The sequence below is a fragment of the Nelusetta ayraudi genome, unplaced genomic scaffold (genome assembly GCF_046127955.1).
Source record: "Nelusetta ayraudi isolate G7.1 ecotype Tasmania unplaced genomic scaffold, CSIRO-AGI_Nayr_v1 ptg000048l, whole genome shotgun sequence".
NCBI classification, from domain to species: domain Eukaryota; kingdom Metazoa; phylum Chordata; class Actinopteri; order Tetraodontiformes; family Monacanthidae; genus Nelusetta; species Nelusetta ayraudi.
The window spans coordinates 8,739,664-8,767,633 of record NW_027466098.1 but is presented as its reverse complement, the minus strand read 5'-3'; the positions used below and the strand labels follow the sequence as shown (position 1 = coordinate 8,767,633).

Below are 27,970 nucleotides of genomic sequence, written 5' to 3'. Positions count from 1 at the left end.
ATAAGTGATTTGCTATCACAGAAACATGCACAGACACAAAGAGAGACATGGCTGAAGGAGGAAGATAAATCAGGACTCAATAAATACTCAAGGTTTGTGTATATATATTTAAGAAAAACAAATACTGAATATGTTTTTTTAAAGTGTCCATAAATAATTATTTTTCTTCTTATTATTATCATTATTATTATTATTATTATTATTATCATCCTTATTATTCTTATTACTACATTATTGTTATTACAGTTTACATATACAGTTTTAGCTTTACAAAATTAGTTCATTGACAGGTTGGAGTTATTTGATTACTGGCAAAGAGAATTTTGAATGTTATTGAATCTCATATTCTTTTACGTTTGAACACATACAGATCATATCCTAATGTCTAACTTAAAACCATTAACTGACATTGACGCGTAAAGGATGTTTGCTCAGTCATATCATACTGTGTGAAACACATATCACACAGTGTTGGAAGGTATTTCTACTGAGCAGGAGGAGTTAATAAAACCTCCAACTGATTATTGGCTTCCTGTTTAACGGTTGACTCTTGTACTGAATTAGAGACAGATATATGCGATAACTTGAGGGTTTGTTTTTTTGATAATGAAAGCCATTTATTTTTTCAAACCTGTGAACAAATAACCTCATTTTCACCAATAACTCGATTAACTTTTTTTTTTTTTTTTACTTTTATTTAACTGGAAAAAATAGAATATTTCTGTCTCTATTGAACCTCAAAATTCTGGAGAACTTATTCAAAACTGGCCACTGACGTGTGTGGGATTAAGGCAGTTGAAAACAATGCTGTGATTTGTCTCCTCTCCAGAATCCCCGAATTGTCAGGGGGCGGAACTTCTTTCACAGATAATTTCCACGTAAGACAAAAGTTTCTGTGGTTGGCAAGATTTTCTCTAGTTGGGTTTTGTGAGTGTCAGTGGTGGTTTGTCTTTCATTGTGGCCTGGTAATGAACTGGCAACTTGCCAGCAAACCCCCGCAACTCTGACTGCAGGAGGAAGCAGGTAGAAAACGAAAGGATGGAAGTTCCCGAGGTGACAGGTGCTGATAGTTAAACTGAAGGTGTGTAACGTGGTGGCAGATACTGTAGGTCAGTGGAGTACTTCCTACGCACACGCCCAGGTCATTACAACAAACGTGTTTTACTGCAAAGCATTTACAACATTTTACTGTCATTAGAGGAAATTCCAATCCCTCCAGCTGTCAAAAGTCTGCTTGTTGATCTGCTTCTTTTTTTTTCCCCTTCGCTCTAAGGACAGTGAAAGACTTTGTCCAGCAGCTGGCATTTATGGTTATGTAACGCGCGAAATGACCGACTGCAGCCATCCACAACACGTTCCTTTCATAAACACAGGCAGGGCCTCTGCAATAACACTGACAAGGGATAAAATAGCGGCTGCGTGTGCCAAGCCAGTATGTAACAGCACGCTAATCAAACTCAGCTCACCTCTCAGGTTAAGTGTGAGAATATTTCCAAACTGAAACGTAATGGAGATGTGTCAAATTTCAGCAACAGAGAAGGATGACGATGTGAAAGCCACTCTAGCGAAACAAAACTGGGTTCAAATGTGGTTTAGTGGTTAGTCTGCTTTTCACAAACAACTAAAAAAAAAAGTGTGTACACATATGAAAAAAAAAAAAAAAAAAAAAAAGGAGTCAGGTAGCATTGTTTGATCTGGCTCTTATCCCAGAAGGAATTCCTCTGAAAGGCAGTGCTCATATTTTCCAATAAGATTTATTTTTCCCTCCGAGCTCAGCAGCAACAGCAGCAGCGGCAGCAGCAGCGGCAGCAGCAACATCTGCATCATGCTCTCCTGCAGTCTCGTACACTTCCCCTCCCCTCAAGCCGCCTTCCTCTTTGCCGGGGCGTAAAAAACAGACGTCCCTCCTCCTACACGCTTCCTCCCCTTTTAATACCTCAACCTCCACCCTTCCCCGCGCGTCTTTGCTGCTATTTCAGCTGCAGCTGTCAACGGCAAGTATACACCAGGTCTGGGACAGACTGAAGAACCTTTGCCCCGCACCGATATCGCGGTAGGCTGTTGAGCGCTCGTCCTCCAGTGTACAGAGTTCCACGTGGGACGTTGCCACTTCTCCCCTTGCAAAGCCTGCTTGGAAGCAACCTGGATGGGACCTGCTGTGGTCCTGGAATGTACCTGAAACTGCGCCTCCACTGTACAGCCTTCCTCCACAGTCGAAAGAAACTTTCTACGTCAAACATCAGGTGGGGTCATTTTCCTTTTACGACGCCGATATATGACTTCCAGATACTAAAAGTGTAACAGGAAAGAATTTGCCAGGGTTGAAAGTTCAATTTGTTGTTGGTTTTTTTTGTTGGTACCTGCTGTCAGGAGCTGGGCAGCACACGCAGTGAGTCACTGCTGCAAATATAACAGGCAACAAATGTTGAATGCTTGCAGGGCAACGGTTACTACAACACGTTAAGGAACTACTTGACAAGCGGAGACGCTGAGCAGCGTGGACTGCGGCGCCCCTGAAGCAAAGGGCAGTTCTAGGGAGGGAAGCTGTATGAAAAATGTATCTGACGTAGCCTGGAAAAGAAGATTTAGCATGTGGGGATTAAAGCAGCTTCTCTTCAGAGACACAGCCAGAGTACAGCTTGTATAAGGCCCCGTTTCAACAGCTGTGTAATAACAACCAGGCACAGTTTGCCTTATAACATTAACAAACACATAGTTGGCGTATGAGGAGGTTCTAAAGCCTGAATCGACCGTGTTAAATTAGCATTCATCTGGATTAGGAGGACAGAATTAAACATAAACCAGACCCAACGTGTAGAAACACAGACAGAGAAAAGAAACTGAGGTAAAATGGAATTCCAGTTTCCAATAAAGTCTAAAAGGGGAAGGCCAGTGTGTGGTTATTCAGAGCAGCCAGACTAATGACTAAACTCCATCCTATGAATAAGTCTTGAAAATGGCTTGAGGACCATGAGCAAAACTTCCCGTTAGCCCACACATGATAGTTTCCCAACCTGTGTTACTTTCAGTTTGTATCATAGCCAGTCACACGCACGTACACACACACACACACACACACACACACACACACACACACACACACACACACACACACACACACACACAGGCACACACAGGCACACAGGCACACAGGCACACATTACGTTGCACTAAAGAGGGTCTGATTCTAAATGGTTTCTCCATTATTGGGTTTGGATGGGACAGCCGATCATTCTCCAGACCTTAATGGCATTAGGTGCTTCCTGACTCTGCCGACACACCGGGATCAGAGCCAAGTGATAAAACAGAAAACAGCATTAAATATGGAAGGCTGCAGTTGTGATGGGCAAACAGCAGCCACGGTGGATGACTCATCTCTTAAAAGCGATCACAGATTTTTTTCATTCGGCGCCAGAAATCAGTTTTGATGTGCTTGCCCTGCTTTTGCACTTTCACAGCAGCAATCAAGACGACATGCAAGATGCGCTGGTGTGGCAGACGTGTCTCTCACCTCTAGCCTTTATTAGAGGGTAACCCTAATGATTTATTCAGCCAGGTCACGGCACGGCGCTCTCGTGGCAGAGATAATGTTTAACCTCGCATGTCTAGCCTGGGTGATTCAGCCACTTCATTCTGCTGATGGCTCTTACATCAGGACCGTCAGCCACCCTCTGCATTAATGCCTTTAACTCAGAACCGACCCACTCTGTGTTCCTGTGTCATAAATTCTTTACGGGCTGATGAAATGGATCTTTGACGTGTAAACAGTAAAATGCAAATTCTAATTATGTGAGTGAAGTATGCTGCTGCTGCTGCTGCTGCACCCTAGTCTTCAGAATTTGACCATTGAGGGAAATTGATGCGACACCCTGTTCAGCCCAATATAGCATTATTAGAATTATAACCTCTCCCCATATATACACTACCAGTCAGAAGCTTGGACTCATCTTCTCACGCAATGTTTTTTTTTTCATTTTTATCTTTACTCCTTTCTACATTGTAGATACATATTGAAGACATCAAATATTTGAGTAATACATATGAAATTATGTAGCAAAGAAAACATTGTTAAATCACTCTAAATGTTTTATATGAAGGGTGGCTATTTTGAAGAATTTCAAATATGAAATGTTTTTGAGCTATGTCACGCTTTTTTTGTTTACTACATAATACAAAATATGTTTTGATCATTCATTGTTTTGATCCTTTAAGTGAGAATCTATGTAAATAGTCATTAAAATGGAAGAAAAACCATTGCATGAGAGGGTGTGTCCAAAATTCTGTATATTATGGCTGTCAGTCAATTAAAATGTTTAATTGTGATTAATCGCATTATTGTCCTGAAATAACTTGCGATTAATCACACAGTTTAAAAAAAAATTTTTTTTACCCTGCTGGCCACCGAGGTGCGCGCCGCCTCGAGTTTGACATGAATGACGCCGTTAGTTAAAAGGGCGCCGAAAGGAAGCAGGCTCTGTTCTACAGCTATTGCCGGCGCTTTTTTCCCGTGGCTGGTGTGAACCCGGCATCATCATCATCATATGAATATAAATGTTTCATATATATCTATCTCATATAACATCCACCTCCCGCTCCATCCTCACTGTTGGCTCAGTTTGTTTTTAGTTTTTTTTTTTCATCGAAGCCATTTTGCACCGTATTAAAGTTGGAATTTATTGTACATTGATTAATTTAAGTGGAAATTATTAAATACTACAAATTAAAGAAATTTTTTATTATATATTGTGATTCGGTGGCACTGATTTTGTAAAATCAAGTTCAAACTGGTGTGATGTGTTTGTTCCACAATGATTAAAAAAAAAAAAAAGTTGTTGCTTGCCGTGTAGAGCAGATGGAAACACAGCGGTAACTTTTGTCATGGCTGTTTTTCACGGGTCTGTGGGTACAAAAATAGCATTGTCTGAGTGAATGAGTCATCGTGGGGGTGAAAAGTTACTCTCTGTCTCTCATCACGATGTCATATGTCAAGACAAGCTGTATCACAGTCAGAGAAATCAGACAGTAACCAAATCACACTGACCTCCGTTTGAACATATTAAATTTCTGCATTCTGGAAAATGCATAGTGCTGCCTGCATCGCTTCTGCACATCCTCACAAATCTTTGCCTTCATGCGTCTCTTGCAGGTTGTAGACAACTTGAAGGAAATGACAGAAAGTATGAGTGTCACAACGCCAACGACGACCGCCAATCAAACGCTACCGTGCGTTAAAATCGGTGACAGCGCCGTCAGTGACCTCCTGATGTCCGTTTATATCATCGCCTTCGTGTTTGGGCTCATCTTCAACGTCATGACGCTGGGCCCCATCTGGCAGCAAATGCGACGGCAAAATGTTCTGGGAATCTTCCTCCTCAACCTGTCCATCTCCGACATCCTCTTCCTCTTCACCATGCCTCTTTGGATCAACTACTACCACCAGGATCACCGCTGGAAGCTCGGTATCGTCAGCTGTAGCGTCGCTGGCTTCTTCTACTACTCCAACATGTACATCAGCATCTACCTGCTCTGCTGCATCTCCGTGGACCGCTGCCTGATGGTCACCTTCCCGCTGCGCTCCAAGACCCATCGCACCTCACGCACTGCCTGGATCCAGTGTTGTGCCGTCTACGTTTTTGTGGTGGTGATGCACATCATGGTGCTGGTCCATGATAACCTGAAGGACGCCCATGACGATAAAAACAACAATGATCGCTGTTATGAGACTTACCCAATGGAGGCCAATGTGGCCTTGTTCAACATGATCAGAGTGGGTGTCGGCTTCGTCATCCCCCTGCTGGTGTTATCAGTCAGCTACTGGAGAGTGTTGGCCACTGTGGGTCAGAGTCCCGGCCTCAGTGCCCAAGCAAAGAGGAAGGTCCGCCTGCTGTCCTACGGGGTGATCGGGATCTTCTCCTTTTGCTTCGCCCCGTATCACATCCTCCTGTTCACGCGCTCGCTTGTCTTCTACTACAGCGACGACAGCACGCCACAAGGAAGCTACTGCCAGTTTGAACAGAACATGCACTTCTTTTTCTCCTGCACTCTGGCTTTCTCCAGTCTGAACTGTGTGGTGGACCCTGTGCTGTATGTGCTGGTCAGTAACGGCGTACGGGAGGAGATGAAGCAGTTCTGGAGGAGGCACACGAGAAGTCAAATAGACACAGACTGTGTTGCTACCGCATACAAAAGAGGACAGCCAGGTTCAAATCTATTATAAAAGAAAAAAAAAGAAAAAGCTCTGCATGGCTGGATAAGTGCTGCATTGTGATGACATGCATATGTATACGTGAGTGCATGTTTGTGCGTACGCAATCACGTATAACGCTGTTTAAACTGACGTCTCATTTTGAATCCAGCAGGATTAGTTACATCCAATACACAGCTTTTTGAATCAAGACGGTTATATATCCTGCACAGAGAGCAGAAGTGACTCATACTTAACCTGTATCTCAGCAGAAACCTGTAATTGGATTGATCCTGAGGGGGTCTTAAGTGACTTCCTCTGTTTGGTATTCGGGCTCTGTTGGACTTGAAGAGCTCTTCGGCGTTCACGTTGGTCTTAGCAAAGACTGTGATTGTGTGACCAAAGCACGGATAAACAAGGCTGTATTCTAAAGCATGACCAAATGCATGTTCAAGCATGACCGTGTTTCTAGCGCCTGGCTGTCAGTAACCATGTCGAATATTCATCTGAATAAACCAGTGGTTGGACATGTGCTCAGATTATAGGCTGTTCAGTTTGCACACAAACCATGATGGTGACATTTTTTTTTTTAGCAGCACTTGCAATTCTGTCTGTTATGGACAGCACGTACACGTACACACAAATTCATGAGTGCAGATTTTTTACAAAGGTTTACCAACAGCCATAATAACGTTAAAAATAAGGTTGAATCCATCCAGGATGGTCAGGCTAGGTCAGGCAGAGAGACGAAGGGCCAAAGAAGGAAAGTAGGAGGCAGGAGAAGCAGAGAGGGAATCAACAACATTAGTGCTCAGTTGATTTTGCTTTTTCCATTATCCATAAAAAGCTTCTTTCATGCATCGATTGGGATCCCTGTGGGACACTTCACTGCATCATTAGCTGGGCATTTTGCATGTAACCAGAATGGAACCTTGAGTCTATGGTCTATACACTGCAGCCCTGACTCTATAAAGCTATGTCATAGAATAAAAAATAAAAAAATCACCCTGCTAAAAACAGCCACATCCCATTCACTGGTAATGTTTTTTCTTGTTTTTATAATAATAATAATAATAACAAAAATAATCATACCACACGTAGGGATTGTCATTATTCCAATTAAATAAAAGCTCTGGAGAAAAACCCAGAGAAATTATAACGGCAGGTACTCTCCTATGTTGCCGACATTGCTTTTATGTATCTTGGTCAGCTAGAATTTTGGGAATACATGTACCCAAAACGATTAAGGTAAATGTTCCTTCACTATGTTCATGCAGCAAGTATTTGTCAGTAAGCCCTACATCGACTGCTTGCTCTTGGCAAAGATTGGATTTATTGATTTGATTTGAGCTCAGGGGGTGAAATATTGGTTAGTTAATTTACAGTAGTGATTTCAAGATTTAACAGTATTAAAAAGGGGGTGTCAGACTGGGTCATAAAGTGGACTGTTTACCCAGTGATCACTGCCTCAGAAAATCTGGTATGAAAGGGGATTTTTGTGGCTTTTTGGAAAATTCACAATTCATAACAAAATTCCCCCGTACTGAATGAAGAGGTAGGGGGACTGATTTAGAAATAATGACTGATGTTCTTCAAGGAGGAAGGAGGTGGGAGAGAGAGGTGGTAGAGAGAAGGGAGGGGAAGTTGCTGCCAACTGATTTCTTTAAGAGGGAAAAGTGGTTGAACTGCAGCACCAATCAACTAACACACTGTTTCCTCAGAAGGACAACAGTCAACCTGGAATCTAGCACCTTATTTGCATGACATAACTGAATTTGAATACATTGTAACAGACTGGATTGCCAGTAAATTGGGACTATTAAACATTGAGGTCATCTTAATGTGTCTCGTGTTCAAGGTACACCTTGATACCTTTTCACTAAGCATACAAGATGTGTGTGCCAAAGAAAAACATTTATTCAAGCGCGCAGATGTTTCACAAAGAGACTGAGCGGAGCCAAATCACATTCAATTGTAAAAAGGAAATGCTCAAAGAAGCAGCTACCGTCCTCCTGAATCCACATCACAAGTCAACCAGGAAGGAAAATCCTTTCAAATTCGTTCACAATGTCTCCAAAACCTGGCAAAAAAAAAAAAAAAAAAAATGGAATAAAATGCTTCCAGCCCATAATGCAAGATGAACACCTGATGAAGAACACCCTTTATATCTGTTTTATATAAAATGCAAGAAGTGGTTTTGTCTCTCCTGAACGATCCCTCATCCATCCTCTGCAATGATATGTTTTAAGATCATCTGTGTGTTTCTATGACTGCAGACCAACAAACAAACATCACTGAGATCAGGACATAATAAGAAACACTTAAGAACTGACATTAAGTAACAATGTGTGTGCAGCAACTTCAGAAATAGCACAAAATCCCTCAGATTCACAGTTACACAGGTGAACTTCCCCAAGACCTGATAATGGGAGGGAAAGTGATATAAATCGGTGAGATATTGAACAGAGACATTCTGTTTGGTCCAAACAAACTTACTCTCATAGGGTCCTTTGCACATTCTCCTTTGTTTTTCAGGGCCAGAGTTCATCATTCAGTTAACTGGATTTATTGGTCAAGTGTCACGTGGACTTGTAATCAATTGAACCAGCTATTGATTGCAGCATAAATCCTGCCAGAGTTCCTGCCATCAATCTGGGCGGCTGTTGTGCAAGTGGCCTAGCAAAGAAGGAATGAACGAATAAATGCACGAGTCAAAACCACAAAAGAAATGGTGGCCTAATTGTTGTTGTCTTTAGCAGAATGGTCTTGATTTCTTTTATTTATTTGAGTATCTCCATTGAAACAAATGGAAAATAATTACATTTTGTGTGCTGAGTTATAGGCGACTGGACTTCATCTTGTTTACTTGAAGATATTTGTTTCTTTCACCCAAAAGGCTTCTTCATTTCTATCCCATTAAGGATAATTGCCTGGGACTCCCTAGACCAGGGGTCGGCAACTAGAGCCGCACTACAGCCGCATGCGGCTCTTCTGCGCCTCTGCAGTGGCTCCCTTTAGCGTTAAAAGACAACAACCCAATAACATGGAAATACATTTTAGCCATTTTCATGGCCCCGTTTACATGGAGAGGAAAAAAGAGATTACACAAAGCCTCTCCAGAAATAACACTGGAAACAACTTATGCCAGGCCTTATGTGGCGCTGTGGTTTTACTCACTGAAGGCGGAAGAAGAACAAGATCTGGAGCCTGGTATGTTTACAGAAGTAGCAGCTCGCTAACGTAGCACTGCGAAGACGGCAAAGAACGCACGCAAGAAGACGGTGTGGATAGACGACAAAGTTGAACTTCTGCTTCAAGTTACTTACTTACTATGTCCACCAGCTTTGCGTCGTATCCACAAAGGTTTTTTGCGCTAATGATATGCAGCCGCAAAAACGCACAGAAATGCGGCACTCAATGAGTCAGAAGTACAATTTGCGCTCTCATGACTCTGCCGCATTTTGCGACCGAGATCGTCAGATATTGTAACGTTGACGCAAACGTTAATTCACTGGATGTTTAATTTCCACCGGAATATTTTTTTTTTGTTGCTGTCAATAACACGCGCATTGGCTTTCTCCCCAAAGTCACGCCAAGAAAGAGACAGTTGCAAAAGTCCCCAAAGCCTCGGGTCTTCGTCATCCTCTTGAAGGGGCAGTACAATGCCCCCCCGGCTGCAGGTGAATGTTATGTGATGGCAGAAGGGGCAAGATGGCTCTTTTGCTAGTGAATGTTGCCAAACCCTGGCCTAGACCATTTCTAGGACTGAAGAAGGCTTTTGGATGCAACGTCTTCAAGTAAACAAAACCCAAATCCAAACTCAGCACTTAAAAGACAGCGACAACCTGGACGACTGGGTAAAACTCACACAGACATAATTTCCTTAAGCCACGGGAAAATACAAGAGGCAGTGGGGGGGAGGTTGTTTGTTGGACACCCTGGGTTTTTGCCTGAGGCAGTCAACTCCTGAACGATGCTCTCTCCACAGTCTCTCTGTGGCAGTTGTGACAGAGGTAGCCCTTGAGGTGAAAGCGCACCTTGCTGTGCAGCGAGGCGTAGATGAAGGGGTTGTAGCACGCCGAGCTCATTGCCACTAAGTGACAGCAGACCTGCAGGACATTTATGTAGCGTTTGTCGATGATGTGGAAGTCTGGGTCCAGGTCGAGCAACAGGTTCAGCACCTGCGCAAGTGGAGACATGGAAACAACTGGTGTCATTTGCTTTTTGGTGGAAGGGCAGTTTTGAGGCTTTGCAGTCAATGACCCTGAGCGACTGATAATGATAAAGCTGCGCACCTCACTCCTCTCCTACCCCACTGAATTTACGCTGCACATTTTGTTATGTTGCTTTGTTACTCATGAGCCTTTTTTTTTGTCTTTTTTTGTTAATCTACATATTAACCAAAACCATCCATGCACCCTTAAAGAAAATTTAATGGAATCGAAACATTTAAAAATATCTAAGAAATTGTTTCGACATAATGGGGATTTTGGCTGTTAAGTCAATATGGTAAAAGGCAGTGATTCTGCAGATTTGTGTGTTGTTGTTTTTTCACTTCAGCATATTTTCAGTTGCTTGCTGTCCACTGTGCTACTGGTAAGGTTTACCTCTAATTCTCTCATTTTTGCACACACTTTGCCTGAACAAGATGGAACCTTCAGACTGATGTGCTGGGAGTAAAGCACTGTCACGCAGCAATGTACTAACTACACTTTCATTAATGATAATATACAGTTAGTTCACCTGGCAACGACCTACCGCGGCCAAAGAGTACGGTGGCCGACAAGGACCAAACACAATACAACTGCCTAAAGTTAGCCTTAGTTGGCGAAAACAGCTGCAGGTATGGAAACGATGCAAATTCACAAACACAAACACAAGTCTAAACAAGGTACAAAAAGAGGATCGTGGTGCAAATGAAAAAAACGTGCTGCAAGACATACTATAATATATTTATTCCAGTTTCTACTAGAAACTTTCTAGTCAGCTGTTCTCAGTTGTGTATCTACCTGTGCATCTCTCCATTGAGCTGTTCCACTAACAGCGCCCCCTGCAGGTTTGGAGCACTTCCGTTGTAGTGACTGGTTTATGTAGCGTTGTTTTTCATTGGCATGTGTTTTCTTGGTTTGCATCTGCTGTGTTTTGCATTGCTTCTCTTTTTTCAGTGCTTTTAATGTATATGGTTTTATGTCTTGCAGCGCATTTTTTTTTTTGGTGGCACCATCTTTATGTACCTTTACAAGTTTAGACTTGTGTTTGTGAATTTGCATCGTTTTCAGCTGTTTTCGCCATCTAAGGTGCTTTAGGCAGATGTATCGTTTTTGGCCCTTATCGACCAATGTAAAAGAGGGATGTGTGACAAACCTTGGGTTTTGTTGCTTTAATCAGCCTAGAATACTGCATTCATCATCAACTTGATCAAAAATTGAAATCTTTCTACAATATTTCATAATAATTGAGATGAATGGCAACATCTGTTCAGTACTGTCGGGGACTCACCTGAAGGGGAAGCCAACAGAGGGCGAAAGCCAGCACCGAGGCAACGAGCAGCGAGAAAGTCCTCTTCCTCTTCTGGTTCCAGCGCTGGTGGATGTTTGACGGTTCCCCGGGGACAGAGTAGCGTTTCAGGCTGACGGTAATGGCACAGTAGGATATGCTGACCGACAGCAGAGGGACCATATAGGAAGCTACGAGGATGAAGCAGGAGTAGAGCAGCCTCAGGTTGCCGCTATCCAGCCAAAACTCCTCGCACACGATCAGGTCAATGCCGCTGGGCCGCAGGTCCACGTAATGCGTGTAGAGCGATGGCGGCGCAGCCAAGGTTAGAGATAAAAGCCAGACACCGAGAGTCACGGCCCCACAACCCCACACAGAGATCCTCCTCCGAACAGGGTGAGCTTGGAAAAGGGGGACAGAAGAAGAAACATCTGGTACTGATATCAACGGCTGCACAACAAATGTGCTACCTGACATTGGGCGAACTGACTTACCTACTACGACATATCTGTCCACAGCAATGGCAGTGAGCGAAAGAACCGACGCAAACACAGTGGCGCACTGCAGCAGAGGCACCAGGTGGCACATGGTTCTCCCAAAAGCCCAGCCGTGGCTGTCGAACGCATAGGACATAGTCATCGGCACGCAGCTCAAGCACATCAGCAGATCCCCGGCGGCCAAGTTGCCGATGAAGAAGTTTGTGGCGTTGTGGAGCCTCTTGTCAAGCAGGATGCAAACCAGCAGGAAGGAGTTGCCAACACCGGCGACCACCACCACGACGATGTAGAGGGGCAGGAAGAGAGGTTTGAAGTGGAGCAGCAGCTCCGTCCCGATGAACGAATCCAGAGGGTCACTTCGGTTGATGCCTTGACTTTTGCCGTGTTCCAGTCTCTCTGCTGCGGTTTCACGGCTGGTGTTTCTGGCCAGACTGAGCGCCTCACCAAGCAGGATGTCCATGTCTTCCTGGGTTCAACCTACGTGGGCAGCAACGGATAGTTTTGGTTAATCGATGGGGTGATTGCGTCTTTCTTCAGTACACAACTCACGTACTGACTCGGCTTCTATAAATTGAAGAAATTTGCACCACAAACTGGCCACCTCATGTTTATGCGTTTCATTAATTTTAATACAAGTATTGATGGTCCCAATCACATTCATACTTTATTGATACCCTGGGGAAATTATCCTAAAATGCAGAAAATGCATCTAAACTTGACTTTGTCTCGGCACTGTCGCAGCGCAGGCTAAACTAAAGGCTAGAGGCGCAGACTCAGAATAGGACTATATGGGTGCCGCTCTCCGCGAATCACGCATCGCGACAAATTATACGTTAATTTTCAGCAAACGGGAGAGGAGCGGCCACTTTCACCAAAGTGCTGGCTGTTACGCAGTTATTTGTTCCCCTCGGCACAGAAACTCCCCACAGCTGGATGCTGTAAATGCAGTGGGTGGAGTCTTATTGACCGCTAGGTGTCATGGTCAAAGGTTTGTTGGTTGGTTGACTCTAATCTCACATTTCCGCTCGCTGATTGTTACCAATATGGTAATAGTATTATATAGTAGTAGTATTATAAATAATAGTAATATTATTTGAGCAGGCAACCGGTGATGTATACACTGAACACCGAATATGTGAACATATTTGTACTAGTGTTGCCAGGGCAACAGCCCATTTGCCCTTTTTGGCTGAACTGCCACAAATGCTTTTCTCAGAGTGCTGATGCCAACGCTCCACGTCAGAGTTTGGAACATTTTTGATTTGTTGAAACTGAAGACGACCAATCAAATTTCCGTTTCGTGTGAGAGAAATGTAGCCCTCAGCGGCAGTTGTCGAAACGCCATGTAACATATAGCACAAGCTATTGCCTGCAGGAGAGTATAAAGTAATGAGGGCACAGACCCAGATATGATGGTGTGAGCTCACCCAGTGACAGGAAGTGGCTTGCAGTATGAAGGCATCTTTGCAGAGGAGCTATTGAAAGAAAGACTGTTTGCTTCATATTGTTCATGTCGACACAACTAAATAATCGTATCCCATGAGTTTGGTGGCTCCCAATGTTGCATGTTTGAGAAGCGAGCTGCGTGACCATTTGAAAACACAAACTAAAAAAGCACTACCAATGCATGCCTATCGATGGTGCTGTTCAAAAGAACTCTTAACTGCATATTTATTGGTCTACATTTATAAATGACAATAGGGAAGCTATGATCGATGTATGGAACCAAAAGAAGCCATTCCGAACTAATCTGAGGCAGCGGACCCACTCTCGTAATTCGATACGTAATGTCCATCAATGGAATCAATCTGAAGAACAGGGATGGGATCTTGCTCTAATGCCCTATCAAAACCAAGAAGCACTCTTTTGCTTTGGAGCATAATGATGGAGAGTGTTGCCTTTGATTTGCAATTTGTAATGCAAATGTCTGTAATCCATTGAAGGACCCTGGTCTCTTTACACCATCTGATTTCATGCGGTCTACATGTCCGTCAGCCTGGATGGCTCGCATCCTTGCCTGGTAACGCTGTTGCCATGGCCTTTGCAGGAAAGCATCCAGGCTCTGTGGTTAATTTTCCAGGCGTGACAAGAATTGAGATCCTTCAAAATGCAAAGCGAGAACAATAACTCCTAATGACTTTCTCATCTCATTTATTTGCTTCATGTCCTTCTCTTGCTCTGCTCTGTCCCTCCAACCTGTCTTTGAAACCAGAGCCCCACAATTTTCAGAGACACTTCATTGATGAGTTTTATTTTTTACTGATTAGGTCCCTAGAAGAATTAGATTGACTATCAAGGCAACTTTCATGTTACTGTCAAACAGTAGTAAAAAAAAAAAAAAAAAGATTCAGTTTCAGAGCAAACTGACAGCACATTCTAAATTATCGTTTGATTTTACCATTGTATCAATTGATTTCCACTTTAATTCATTCTTAAGATTAATTTGTCCTATTAACGCATTTGGATAACAGGTACTATTACATAACAAGGTGGAGCTGGGCAGCATTATGCAAATGAGGGGAGTGCTGAAAATGCTTAATGTGCAAGAGAGGACAGTTTGCAAAGATCAACTTATGTAAACTCATAATAACCAGTTGGGAGTATAAATGTGTGGCCTTTGCACTTACGTCAGGAGAGAGAGACAAGCCGGTGTGGTTCTGTTAGTTCCAGCTATTTTGTTTTCATTATTAACAGAAAATAAATAAATAAATAAATAAAAGTGGATTAATTGCAACAAAGTTTGATTCAAACTGATGGAATGATGTCAGCAGGAAGAACAGATCAGATGGTCTTGTTTACCCCTGTTGAAGAAAAAAATGATGAAGCAATGAAAATGGAAAGCCAATCCAAAGTGTGAGGTCAAAACTCTCACTGCTGTTACCTAAACATAATGTCCTGTTCTCTCAGTGCCTAAAGCAATGGGGTGCATTTTATGTTCTTTCCCCCATAGAGAAACATATTTTTTATGGATCTATCTCCAAAAACAGAATTTGTTGTGAGATAAAACAAAAAAACAAAAAGATAACTCAATCGAATGCTATGACGTTGTTTAGATACGAAGTTGTAATGAACTCTTGCATGATTGTTAGAAGAACTCTGTCGTTTTAAATGCCGACGAAATTTCAGGTATGCAGCAATGAATGGGCTGATTCACTGCGCAATAGAGAATTTACAATGAATATATGGATTTATGTAACTGATTATGCAAGGCTTTTAGATTTGATTATATGATACATATATACAGCTGTGCTGCCAGCCACATGTTCAACATCTGGAAACAAAATCTTATTGGCTAACAATTGTCTATTTTTGCATTGCACTTCTGTTTGTTCATGGTAAAGGGAAATAATAGATAATACATTGTCAAAAATAAGTCATTAATAACAATTGGAATCGATTGATGATTATCAATCAAGATTGTTTGAAAAAAGAAAATTGCAATGCACATAAATTTCATCTCTTACCTGAGCAGATGTTCAAAGTCAAACACACTGAGATTTATCCTTAGGGCTCCAATCCTCAGATCAGCAATTGTGCTTTTTTCCCCCTGCTTTCTCCTCGTTCTCCTGCTGTCTCCTTGTTGTCTCTCTTTTCTCTTTCTTTCTTTCTTTCTTTCTTTGCTGAGCCCAAATTGAAGGAACGGTGATGTGTCGTGGAATGAAAGCGTGTGCTGAAGGGAAAGGTACCTTATAAGTCCCCGCCGGCTGCGCCACCTCCCTCCCACACTTCTTTATTCGACCCAAGCACTCCTTGCCATCTCTGTTTTCTGCCTTTGCATCCCTGTCTCCTCGGCTCATTCATATAAGCACACACACACACACACACACACACACACACACACTCAAATCTGTGAATGTGACTAATGCCGTCTCAGTTCAACCTCTCCTGACAAATCGACAGCAGCGCCGTCGCGAGTGCAATCAAACTGCTCAGTGTCAGTGTCCACTGCCCCAGCTTGTTTTTTTTCTTTTTTGATTTTTTTTTGTCATTTTTTAACCTTCAGTGCCATCTCTCTATGTGGTGCAGAATAACAATCTGACTCTTGACCTGTCCTTTCTTCCCTTTCAGGAGGTTCACACCATTCCAGGCTTAGGGTTTAATCTAAGACATATGTGTATATATATCTATATCTATACATATATACCTGTACATACATACATACACATATATGTACATATATATATAGACATACGTATGTATGTCTATATATATATATGTGTATATATATGTACATATATATATATAGACATACGTATGTATATATATATATATGTACATATATATATATATATATATATATACATATATATATATGTACATATATATATATATATATATATATATATATATATGTACATATATATGTACATATATATATATAGACATACGTATGTATATATATATATGTACATATATATGTACATATGTATATATATATATATATATATATACATATATACATATACATATATATACATACATATGTACATATACACATATACATATATACATATACACATATACATATATATACATATACATATATATACATACATATGTACATATATACATATACACATATACATATATATACATATACATATATAAGGAACAATTCAGACGAACCCTTGACAGCTCTGAGCAAAATAATACACGCGACAAATCGATTGCTAGTGTGCGTACAGACAAAGAATGAGCAACAAGTCTGCTGGTGAGAGTGGTGATGTCACGCTGAGAATTCAATTAGCTCGTGATATCGCTGCCCCCGTGTTAAACAAAGGAGAGGTTGAACACACACACAAAAAAAAAAAACAGGACCAAAAAAAATTCAAAAGAATTGAATCCTCTTCTTAGTTTTGTTTTGGTCATTACAAGCCTCTAATAATGACACACATCAGTTCTGTTGTGTGTGTAATTGCAATTAATAGAAACTGTTTGACTGGTTCACTTTGGTTGAAAAGCTTATTGCACAATCCTTTGTGCGGCCACCCTCAGTCAGACCTCTGTTACATTCTCGCATGCTCGCCGCCGGCCACATGCGCCTTGTTGCTATATTGCAAAGTGCATGTGAGGGGAGGCCAGCAAGTCCAAATCCATCTCCAGCTCCTGATAAATCCTACCATTTTTGTGTTCCACCAAGGTCGATTAAAGTATGATGAATATGAAGTTTTTACTTATTACGTGTGTCAGCGCTTCTCATTACCACACACTAAATAATTCCCATCTTGCTTTGCCGAACGGCGCGGTGCTGAGGCACAACGGTGATGACTTTCTCAGCAACTGCTACGAAGGCGATGTTTTTTTTTTCTGTTCCACTCTAACATCATAATTTGTCAGTTAGTTAGCAGCTGGGACATTATGAAAATTGGGGAAAAATAACAAGAACTCAATTTATTGTGGGTACAAACATTTGTTTTGTAAAAAATGATCTTGTCCATTTTGCGCTGGGCCCCTAAGTGTTGGAAGTAGGTCGCAATCTAACAAGCTAATTAAAGATTTCTTCATAAGCCTTGCTGCAAAGCATGGCATTGCATCTTGTCACAGTATGTATTTGTAGACAGGGGACATCCATGGAACTGCAGATTTTTTTTTCATATAATTTGGGTGTTCGGACTTCTATTCTACCTTTTATCTCATCTCTTAAGAAAGCTAATTGTCGGATTGTTGGTTCCTATTCGAACCTGACCTCACTTTGCCACTGCGCAGTCCAAACTTGTGCCCCGCTGACACGCACCATTGAGGCCTTAAGTGCTGGAGATGTTGCTTCGGAAATGTGTAGAACGACTACATAACAACTTAAATGAAGCTTTTAACCTGTCTCTTTGTCAACGTTAAATGAGGGGAAGTCAAATTTTGATGCTAACCGACGCTGAGCGCTGATGTTTCCAGGGTGTAGAAACACAGCACGGCTGCCTCGTTAAATGTCACAGCCCGACTGAATTTGATTGTGTGGCCCTGAAGGACTCCTCCAGTGAGAGAACAGTCACGGCAGATTAGTCTGACTCGCCGTCTCGTCGAGAGGCTGACCTCCATGCGTGTGACCATATGTGCCCGCGTTAGTACGCCCCTCGGGTGGAAATGTCAGAGATGGAACGAGAGAAGGGGGCAGAAACGGCGTCGCGGCGGTTCAGGGGCCTCGTGGTCCAATTTGGAACGCAGATGGCGCTTTATGCAGAGCATAATGGAATTAGGTTTGCCGATCGGAGGTGTAAATAGAAAAGTTGAGCTGAACGTGAGAGGAAGACTGAAAAAGAACACAAATGCACACACACACACACACACACACACACACACGCACGCCAAACACAGAAAACCAGCCGGCGTCGATGGTACAACATGACGGTAACCTCAGCAATTTCATGTTTCTTGCACTGATTGTAAACATGAATGCTTTTGCCAGTCAACATTCAAATACGTCCAGGCGACCGTTTCTGTCTCCCCAAGAAGATAATGCCACCGCGGCTGATTCATTTCTTTTCACACACCCGCGGTGGGCACAACACTAGACAATGCTTCTGGTAATAGCGCCGACATCTATCACTGGCAACCACAAGCAGCCTTTCTTTGCTCTATCTCGTCTCTATTTCGTGTACTTATCTGCCGTGCATTCAGCAGCCTGCCAGTCAGTAAAATAGCTTTCAGTTCTCTAGATGCGACACGATGCTCGGTGCAAACAGCGGCCGCCACCTTTAGATGCGCAACGCTGAAAAAGCAGCAGAGCAAGTGAGGGAAAACAAGGCTTTTTGACCTTCACCAGTTTCACAAAATAAGTTTTTCACTCAGAGAAACATACACCCTGTCCACTCCAGCGACTCCAGCGCCACAGCAATCTAAACAAACACCTAATTCCAATAACTGAGGGCCATTTTTTGCAGACAACCTTTCACGTCTCAATAGCATCTGAGTCAATTTTTTTTTTTGCATGTTGAGCAGCCTCTTTTTTCAAAAGACAAAAAACTGCCAGACGACCTTAAAAAAGAGAATCTTTCTTACACTGCTTGCAATATAATGTAGTGCAGGATTAACTTTAACTTGTCTCATGCTTATGCATATGCTTGCTTATTATGTTTCATATGATTTAACATGCACTTGCATGTTAAATCATGGGAAAAATGTAACATGTTTTTGTTTTTTTTTAAGTATGTAGGTATAAGGCTACAACTGAGGAATACTAAGCGATACGCTACGTTTGCTAACTGTTCTTCGCGGTAAGAAATGCACCATTAAAATGTGCAAAATGGTTCCTTTGATTTATTTTTCCCAAGCGTGAAGACAGAAGTGTGTTGTTGGTCCCCAATATTATCATTAGCAGAGACACCTGCAACGTAGCGCTGCATATCATTAGGACATCACGATGGCCGACTGTCTGAATAACTCCCACTCACCAGAACAAAAAGGTCAAGGCAGTGTGTAACAGGTAACCTTCACTGACAGCTGCAGGCTACGGATTACTAAGTTTAGAGGTGGAAATATGTCAGCGTCTTAACACCTCGAGAGAATGTGGTTGCGATGTTGTTCCATGGCTGAGATGTCAGACAAGTTGGCTGCATTGTTTTGAAGCCCTATGTTCGCCACTTCCGACTGATAGACACAAATGTCTAGACTCAAAGTTGTCTGAAAGCCAGTCAAAGAGAAGCAATTACGCCGTGATGCAGTATTAATCTAAAGTTATACATTAAATGTTTAAGAAATAATTCAGTGTGGTGGAATAATATTTGATCAAATTATCATTGATTGATTGATTAACTGATACGGGCAAAACTGTTGTGACCAGGATGTTACACCGTCCAACTATTTGTCCCCAATAGTGAAATTCATTACTCAAAACGCTTTCAGACACTGACCACAGAAGCTTTCCAGCCAATTGTAGCCACGTCTCTGTCATTTGTGGTTCGGTCTACAGACTGCTGAGCATTTCGCATGACTGTCTGACCGTGTCTGGGACAAAAGAGCTGACGGAGACAACTTGTTTCAGATGTGAGGAAATTATTTTTCCAGTGACTCGCCATCACTCTACAGTAACAGTATCTACAATGTCTTTCTGTGATCCTAAAGGTGAGTCCAATATATCCACTAGTATGAAGCCTGATTATATTACCATGAATTCATTAATATGGATTTTTTTTTTTTAGATAAAAACACAGTATTTATTTAAGTAGTTATTTAAGTGCTTTGAAACTTCAAGATTCCTCAGGTCAAACAAAATATACAGAGTTTAAATCTTTGTTTTGGGACTTGACAATGCCACCCAGGACCCCAACCAAAAAAAATAAAAAATAAAAAATCGGTTTACACCATGCATACTGAAAAGTTTTATGATATTGCATTGAGAATCAGACCAGTGACTAAGCCGTGTTAACCACAAACCCACACGCTTCTTTGCGCAGTTCATTCGAGGGCAAAACTGAAAGCTTCAGCAAAATATTGCCCCTTGCCACACATTCATGCCAAGTACAAGAAGAAAGATTCGAGAGTGTGTGAAATCTCAAGGGTGTCTGGAAATGTTTTTCCATCACTGTGCATTGTACCCTTATTGTCACACAGGCTCAGAAAAGGCCATGAGGTAAAAGCATTAACGTCATTCACAGGTGTGAAATTTCTCTTGAAAAAAGTAAAAGCTAAAGGAAATACAATTCCATTACAATTGATTACAATTCATATCCTCGACCAATAATAAATACTATCAATTTCTTGACATAAAAAAACAAAACAAAAGTGGATTGCTCAGCCTTCAGGAAAAAACTCATTGAGACTGCTGACGGCCTTCTCCAAAGTGATCGTTGTCCATTCCTGCGGAATCTCAGCTGGCTCCTGCTTGTACTCCCTTGCAAATCTCCCATTGTGCCTCGTCAAGACATACCTGCCAAAAAAAAAGGACATTTGACACATTTAAGACAATACGTTATGCTGTTTGAGATTTATTTATTTATTCATTCATTCACTTATTTGAATATTAAGTATTGTTTAAACTGAGCAAACTAAATGATAACACCACATAAAGGCATCTAGATTATTATTATTATTAGTAGTAGTATTATAATTAACAATAATAATAATAATAATAATAATAATAATACTATTTTGATACACTGATTTTTAACTTTTTAACACAGTAACACCTGAGAACCTGGAATGGAATAGCTATTGAATGAATTCATTAAGTTTTATCATATCCAGGTAATTTGATTGATAGTCTAATCATTTCATGGTCAATGAGTTCATACATTGTTCAATATTTCAGAAACTGTACAGTACCTCCAGTAGACACTGGATGTGTGGTTCTCTGGATCCTCAGGGGAGAAGTGCCAATCTGGGTAAATGGAACAGAGATCTTGGCATGCCATGGATGTGCCATCAATGTCTTCACTCTGGTCTGAGCTGTTCTCGGCAACGCTTTGTCGGCCGCTGACAATAGTCTGGGATCTATTTGGTAAGATCCCTTTTGGCCTGTGGTACAAAGCCATGTGAACCTTGTGTCCATTCTCTACCAAGTCGCAAGGAGCATTGCAGATGGGGCACTGCTCTTCACACCCCGTCATTATTTTGAAAAGATAATCGTGTGGCTGAATGGGAAGGGATGGGAGAAACTGGGCAATGTCCACATTTTTGGAGAACTCCTTTGCTAGCTCCAAACGCATTCTAGCCAGTAGCTCCATCAGGCATCGCACAAAGTAGTTCCATTCCATGGTGAAACTGAAGAGGGGTCCTTCTAGAGGAGCCCTGTTGACATCCACGTCCCCATCCCTCTCCAAAGTGAGGCACACCCTCTCCAGTAGTGGCTTTGAGTCACTTAGTACTCCGTTGGTACCTTCTGCAGAGTCACTAACTGCTGCTGCGACCATTCCTACAATCTCTCCAAGTCTCTGTTGCCTCCATTCATTTAATCTGTTGGGTTCAGAGAGGTAAGCCTTCACTGCGTTCTGGATCTTTCTCGACCTATAGCTCCCAGAGGAGTTCAAATATTCCAGGAAGTCTTCAAAGCGGTTGTTTTTAATGAGATCTTCCAATAGGCTTTGGTTGAAGGCATGCCGGGACTGATATGGTGGAGCTTTACGTTGGATCTCCTCTGTAATATACTTTCCCAGTGGTCTGTTGACAAAATCCAAAACTGTTGGTCGGATGACCATGGAGGTGAATGCCTGAGCCATGCGCTTGCACTGATCTCTCTTCCTGAACTGGTAAATAAACTTTGCCAAATATGTAGTCTTGGCCGAGGAAATGCCTTCCAGAACCTCTCTGTCCTTGGCATAGCGGTCATGCTGTTTTTGGAAGTCTTGGCATGCAGCATTGCAAAGATAGACCTTGAGATCAACTTCAAAAGCTGATCTGATCTCCATGGATTTCTCTTTTAAAACAATTTCTACATTTATTAACAACTCTGTAATGTAGCTATCCGAGAAATCGGCTGGTGATTTAGACTTATCTGCCACGAACTGGTGGTATTTCTCTATGATATCAGATGCAAGTTGCTGAGCCTCCAACTTCTGTGGTCTGTTGTTGTCCTCAAACATGTGTTTCAATCTGTTGCGGTACCCAAAGTGCTCATCATAGATGTAGAAGTTGGGTGTTTGGTTTTGACCGATGTCTTCGAGTTTCTTCATGTGTTTATGGAGCCCGCGGCTACTCAGGTTTTCTTTGAGAATTTCTTTCACTCTTGCAGCAATACTGTCCGTTTCCGATGCCCTGAAGTCAAAGTTAGACAAGATCTGACTCCATACACCCTCAAACTCCTCCTCCAGCTGTGCGTCTTGAAGCAGAGTGTTATTTGACGTTTCTACTATTTCATTCAGCTTGGATTCCTGTTTTTCTTCTAACATGGCCTCAAATATTTTTAACTGTGTGGACGAACAATGTCCTTCATTGAGTTCCTCCAACCTTTGTGCGATCCCATAATTTGCTCGTTTCGCCAGGTCGTCCATGTTGCTCATTATCGCAGGCTTGAACGTGTGAATTTTTGTTTGATTGTCATTCATCAAATACGTGTCCAATTTTAACCTGAGTTTATCAACTTCACTTCTGACTTCCTCCTTGGCTTTGCCCTTTAGCCAGCTCAAGAGGCTATTTTGGGACACAGTGTCTACAGTTTTCATCTGTGTGACAAAGACTTTCTTTGTTTCCTCTATAAGCCAGGTTTCCATGTGTTCCGAAAACACCTCTTCCCACTGGGAGATCTCAGCACACAACAAAGAGAATCCTAAAGCCGTGTCTGTGTCCTGCAGGCCAACAGTAAACGTTTGGGCTGTCACTGCTTCCCAAATGGCACACAAGCGGCTCATAAAATCAGAAAGATTAGTGGCTTTCAGCTTTGGACCACACTTCTTTAATGCCTCAAATAGGTTTTGCTTAAGACTTAGCACAGCTTCACTATACTGCATGTTAACTGGCTCAGAGGGGAACACATTCTGCCAAGGCCCTTTTAACAAGGCAATACCACTTGTGTTCTTAACACTGTGATCATCAGCTTGGCTGTTGGCTTCGGCAGCAGTTTCAGTCTGTAGCATATCAAACACACGCTTTAACTGTGTGGTTTGCAATACACTCTTTAATCCTTCATCTTGTGCCAGTAACTGGCAAACAGGCACGGATCCAAGTTCTTTGTTGCGAAGGAGAGCGTTTATGATGACCGTGAGGTTTGTTTCAGAATCAGCATTTGCTTTCGGAGAAATGTTGTGCAATAAAATGTCACTCAGCCCCACGGCTACAGTAGCAATCTCGCTGTCACGGATCAGCGCGTCACTTTCCCTGCCCGAGCCGAGACCCTCTACATCAATTAGGAACAGAAAATCACAGTCTGTATCTTTTCTGAGGTTATCAGGGAGACGAAGGGCAAGCATGTACACACCTTTGGTTGATCTCCCCTGTGGGAATTTCACCCCAAATATTGCAGAGAGGATCTCAGCGTTTTTGGCGTGGTGTACGCCCAGATTTGTCAACACTTGAATCCTGTAGTCTTCTTGAGGTAAGCAGCGCTTGAGCTCTGCGAGGACACAAGCCAGCCACTGGATGGGGATGTTGGATGCATCTCCATCCATTAATTCCAGTGGAACTCCATAGAGGAGAAGTTCAGATGCCAGGCTCGGGAGACGCAGCACATTTTGGCTTCCACTGCTGGGACTGACGTGTGTTAGCTCAAAAATGAGGCCCATTTCGCGCAGAAAGTGCTCAAGTGACAGTGGGCAGGCTTCCTGCTCAGAAGTCTGAGAACATGAGGATTGCCGATGTTGTAATGAACCATTCAGGCAAATTTGTTCCCCGGCAGAAGTCATGTGTAATTCTGATAGTATTATTGTTTGTCCCTCTTGCTGGGTTTCTTGGAAGTTCAAATTTTCATCTTGACATGGATGTGCAGTTTGTTCATCAAAGTAGGCTCTATTTTCAGTATTGTAGCTTTGAACTTCTTCTTCACTTGATATCAGATAAAGCTGCGGCTCTACGGCTGAATCATTTGTAGAATCAAAACTACTTTCCTGCTGGGACCGAGTCTCGGGCATTTTTTTTATGCCTTTGCTGATATCAATTAGCTCTGCAGCAGATTGATCCTCAAATGTTGAATCTGTACAGAAACTATCGCAGTCTTCCTGGTCATAATTGATCCCATTCTGGAGGTCATAAGGCTCTTCAAGCATGTCACTTCTCTCCTCTGCCTGAAAGTTTGGCGACTGACTATGTAGATGCTTTTGGTTTGCACTTTGAATCGAACAAAGCTTCAGCTTCATCCAGCTCAGAAAATAAGTTCTCTCTAGCTTATCTGTCGTAAAAAGAGCATCGGTGAAAACCTTCATTGCTTGGGTCATTTTGTACGCACTTAACTCTTTTAAGATGCCTTTCTTTTCTTCCTGCAGTTGCAGGTCAGTTTCTTTTCCTTGCCTTACTAGTTTTCTCTCTTTCTTTTCCAGTTGGGCTACTCTGCTCCACAGAGGGCCCTGCAAAGGAAGCTGCTTCTCCTTGAACTGATCAGCTCCCTCATCTAAACTTTTCAAGACCAACTCTGCTGTGGCCATCGCCTTCTTGCAATTGGTTCCTTCATCCAATAGGAGGCCGGACTCTTCCACCTTCTCTGCTGCTGCTTCCAGTGTCACCGGTTCCAGTCTGTCTTGCATGAGATCTCTCAGGGTGTTTGACAGAACATTGGCAAGTTCCTCATTTGTCAGATCTCCTCCTTTTATGACCTCTTCCCGAGGAAGCCCCACATCATCTTCGAAGTTCTGATTGGCAAACCCTACAACTCTGTTCTCATTTTTCTCTGTGTCTGTAAGGTTTACCACGATCAGCTTTCTTGCTATGTTTTTGCAAGACAGTAGAAGATGCTTTTCTTTTTCCTTAAGATTCCCGCACAAGATGACGACAGCTGAGGACACTTTGCACAACAGGCTGAGGCTTCTCTCATGTGCACTAGCATCGCCACGTAGATTAGAGAATAGTATAGGGGCAGGAAAAACATCTATAGCAGCGTCCCCATCGGGCAGGTACCATGCAATCTCTACCAAGCCATTGGACACTCTCCTGGGCTGCTCTCCTCCACTAACACCCCTGTGGAGAAATGTGTCGCTGGTTGATCTTAGAATATAGTTTAGCACTTGGGACTTGGAGATGCCACAATGACCTAGCTTTACACAAGAAACCAGTGGCATGCTGGTGCTTGCCAAATCCCCCTCATGAAGCCGAATGTGCCCGCCAGGGAATGTAGACATCCACCTTCTGCGTACGCTTCTCAGGGGCCAAAGAAGGAACTGACTAGCTTCCTCTGGGTCTTTGTTTGGAAGGACAAGGGGAACAGCAAAATGACACTGAAGCATGCGTGAAGTGATCTCCTGCTGGAGGAAAGTATTTGCAGACATATAGACAGCGGAGACCAGATCCAGGGGGTTCATAGCGCACCGGTCCTCTCCAAAACCATCAGGTAACTCCTCCTGGTTTTTGCTGTTCTGTAAACTCTGGCAGCAGGTACTTCGTGCATGTGGGCAGAGCAGCCAAAGACGTTTGAGGAAAGCCTTTGGTAGATGTGTAACTTCAAGAGGGGTTTCGTCGTCCAGAGTCCAAGCGCTGATTTCTAACATAGAGGCTGGATCCAGAGGCTGGTTCCAAAACTCATCCAGCCCTAACTTACTGAGGATTTCCATCTGGGGATGGGCCCTGAGACTCCCTGGATTAAAACCACAAGGCCATCATTTAGTGAGTGTGATTTTTTTTAATTTTTTAAATCACATTGTTTTAACAAAGTCCAATGAAAAGCACAAAGTCTCAACCCTCCTCAAAAACCTGTTGGTTTTTAATGTAACGTTCTGGTCTCAACTTGTATCAAAGCACAGTCACAGGTGATGACACTCGTGAATGAAAGTATTTGGTATTATAATTCTTGTGTTACGTAGCATACAAGTTAGATGTTTACACCCTAAGAACATTAATGGGTAAAGTAAGACTACTGTAACAAAACTGAGAAAGCCTAACCGTTTTTGAGGACTGACTGAAAGAGTTAAAACAAAAACAAAAATAGATTTAATTTATAAATAAGACATTTACTTATGTATATCTGTTGGAAATTACTCATGGGTGAATTTAATCTATGCCAATTAAAGAACCTTTTAAATGTGAATTAGTTTTATATGCTGCACAAAATAGATTCTAAATTAATTTAATTTGATTTAATCAAGCCATCAGTACAAAGGGCAAAGCTTTGCACAAGTTACGACAAAAGATACAAAACATACTTCTCTTTTTGCTGCTCAACCTCTTCGGAAGCTTAATTGACATGATGAAAGTGCAGTGTTTCTCCTCTCTGATAGAACTGTGTTTCTCTGTTAGTGCTGCGTGCTCACAGGACACCTGTAATTATAAAGACACATCAGTAAAATGCCAAATGGAACAGAACACTATTGAGACTCAGTGAGGCATCTTCACAATAAAGTTGCTATCACAACACATTTAATTGTTAACATCTCTCATCAGAATATACAGAGGAGATGAATAATGTTTCTCTGTTTTCTTAGTAAGTAAAAAGATACTTAAATTAATGCTGAATTCAATATGAATTCAATTATCAGTGACCTTTTAAATGCAGTTTTACCAGTCGCAATAGCGAATAATGAATCTGCCTGCCACTTTAGCGCTTTGACTATGGAGTAGTGCTAAATTAATCTCTGTGTGGCACCAAGACTTGGTAATGTGAGACATTTGGAGCCCTGAGGTCTACAGCAACCAGGCAGCATTCCAGCAGATCACTGCTGATTTGATTTATATTCTGGTAGGAAGATGTATAAAAAGCTAAATAAATAATGATTTAATTGAAAAGTTTGCTTTGGAGTGTAAAGCTGCCAAAACAAAGGATCAAAAATACCTGATTCGCTCATACAGAAAATAATTTTCTAGAGTCATAGTGGTCTCACCTGCTTCCTTTTGCCTCGTGCAGGAAAGCAACATCCTTGTCGTGTGATCTGACATGAAGTGCAGGCGTCTCTCTGTTACAGCAGCTCTTATAGTGGGCCTGAATGGAGATAAGACACATTCCTGAAAGTCCCTTATTTACTGTGAGGAGAGAAAAAGCATCAATCACAATGATCATATCTAGACACATGTGCAAGAGTGGATTCGCAACATTAGCGATTATGTCACACTCTGATAACAGCAGCGTCTGTCTCTCACAGTCTGGTGAAACTGTCGCAGTGCAGGATTATCGCAGGCCCACAGGGCCGCGGTGAAGAGGCTCCAGACACTGACGCACGAAAAGCCCTTTGTCATTTGCATGGAAGATATCCAGGCACATGATTACCATCACATAAATGCAAGTCATACTGAC

The 27,970-nt window shown here is 42.2% G+C and overlaps 3 protein-coding genes across 3 annotated transcripts; 1 reads left to right on the top strand and 2 right to left on the bottom strand.

Moving 5' to 3' along the window:
- The first annotated feature begins 1,948 nt into the window (after positions 1-1,948).
- On the top strand, positions 1,949-6,721 carry LOC142895229 (G-protein coupled receptor 4-like). The gene is made up of 2 exons (XM_076036114.1): positions 1,949-2,243; positions 5,147-6,721. The coding sequence occupies exon 2, from the start codon at positions 5,168-5,170 to the stop codon at positions 6,215-6,217; it is 1,050 nt and encodes a 349-aa protein (XP_075892229.1). The 5' UTR covers positions 1,949-2,243; positions 5,147-5,167; the 3' UTR covers positions 6,218-6,721.
- Positions 6,722-9,701: 2,980 nt separating this feature from the next.
- On the bottom strand, positions 9,702-12,777 carry LOC142895228 (prolactin-releasing peptide receptor). The gene is made up of 2 exons (XM_076036113.1): positions 11,684-12,777; positions 9,702-10,365 (listed from the first exon to the last, which is right to left on the bottom strand). Exons 1-2 carry the CDS (start codon positions 12,635-12,637, stop codon positions 10,144-10,146), a joined length of 1,176 nt encoding a protein of 391 aa, XP_075892228.1. The 5' UTR covers positions 12,638-12,777; the 3' UTR covers positions 9,702-10,143.
- A 7,699-nt stretch (positions 12,778-20,476) lies between these two features.
- gvin1l2 (GTPase, very large interferon inducible 1-like 2) lies at positions 20,477-27,650 on the bottom strand. Its single transcript, XM_076036111.1, has 4 exons — positions 27,561-27,650; positions 26,886-27,000; positions 21,433-26,320; positions 20,477-21,037 (listed from the first exon to the last, which is right to left on the bottom strand). The coding sequence occupies exons 2-4, from the start codon at positions 26,926-26,928 to the stop codon at positions 20,902-20,904; spliced, it is 5,067 nt and encodes a 1,688-aa protein (XP_075892226.1). The 5' UTR covers positions 26,929-27,000; positions 27,561-27,650; the 3' UTR covers positions 20,477-20,901.
- Between the last annotated feature and the right edge of the window lie 320 nt (positions 27,651-27,970).

Bases quoted from the DNA above. Each gene is read 5' to 3' on its own strand.
- LOC142895228 (XM_076036113.1), bottom strand. From the start codon at position 12,637: ATGGACATCCTGCTTGGTGAGGCGCTCAGTCTGGCCAGAAACACCAGC. The intron at 10,366-11,683 runs GTGAGTCCCCGA...CCACTTGCGCAG, and splicing joins TCTGTTGGCTTCCCCTTCAG to GTGCTGAACCTGTTGCTCGA.
- gvin1l2 (XM_076036111.1), bottom strand. From the start codon at position 26,928: ATGTCAATTAAGCTTCCGAAGAGGTTGAGCAGCAAAAAGAGAA. The intron at 26,321-26,885 runs GTATGTTTTGTA...GTTTTAATCCAG, and splicing joins GTTGAGCAGCAAAAAGAGAA to GGAGTCTCAGGGCCCATCCC. The intron at 21,038-21,432 runs GTACTGTACAGT...TTTTTTTGGCAG, and splicing joins ACATCCAGTGTCTACTGGAG to GTATGTCTTGACGAGGCACA.
- LOC142895229 (XM_076036114.1), top strand. From the start codon at position 5,168: ATGACAGAAAGTATGAGTGTCACAACGCCAACGACGACCGCCAATCAA.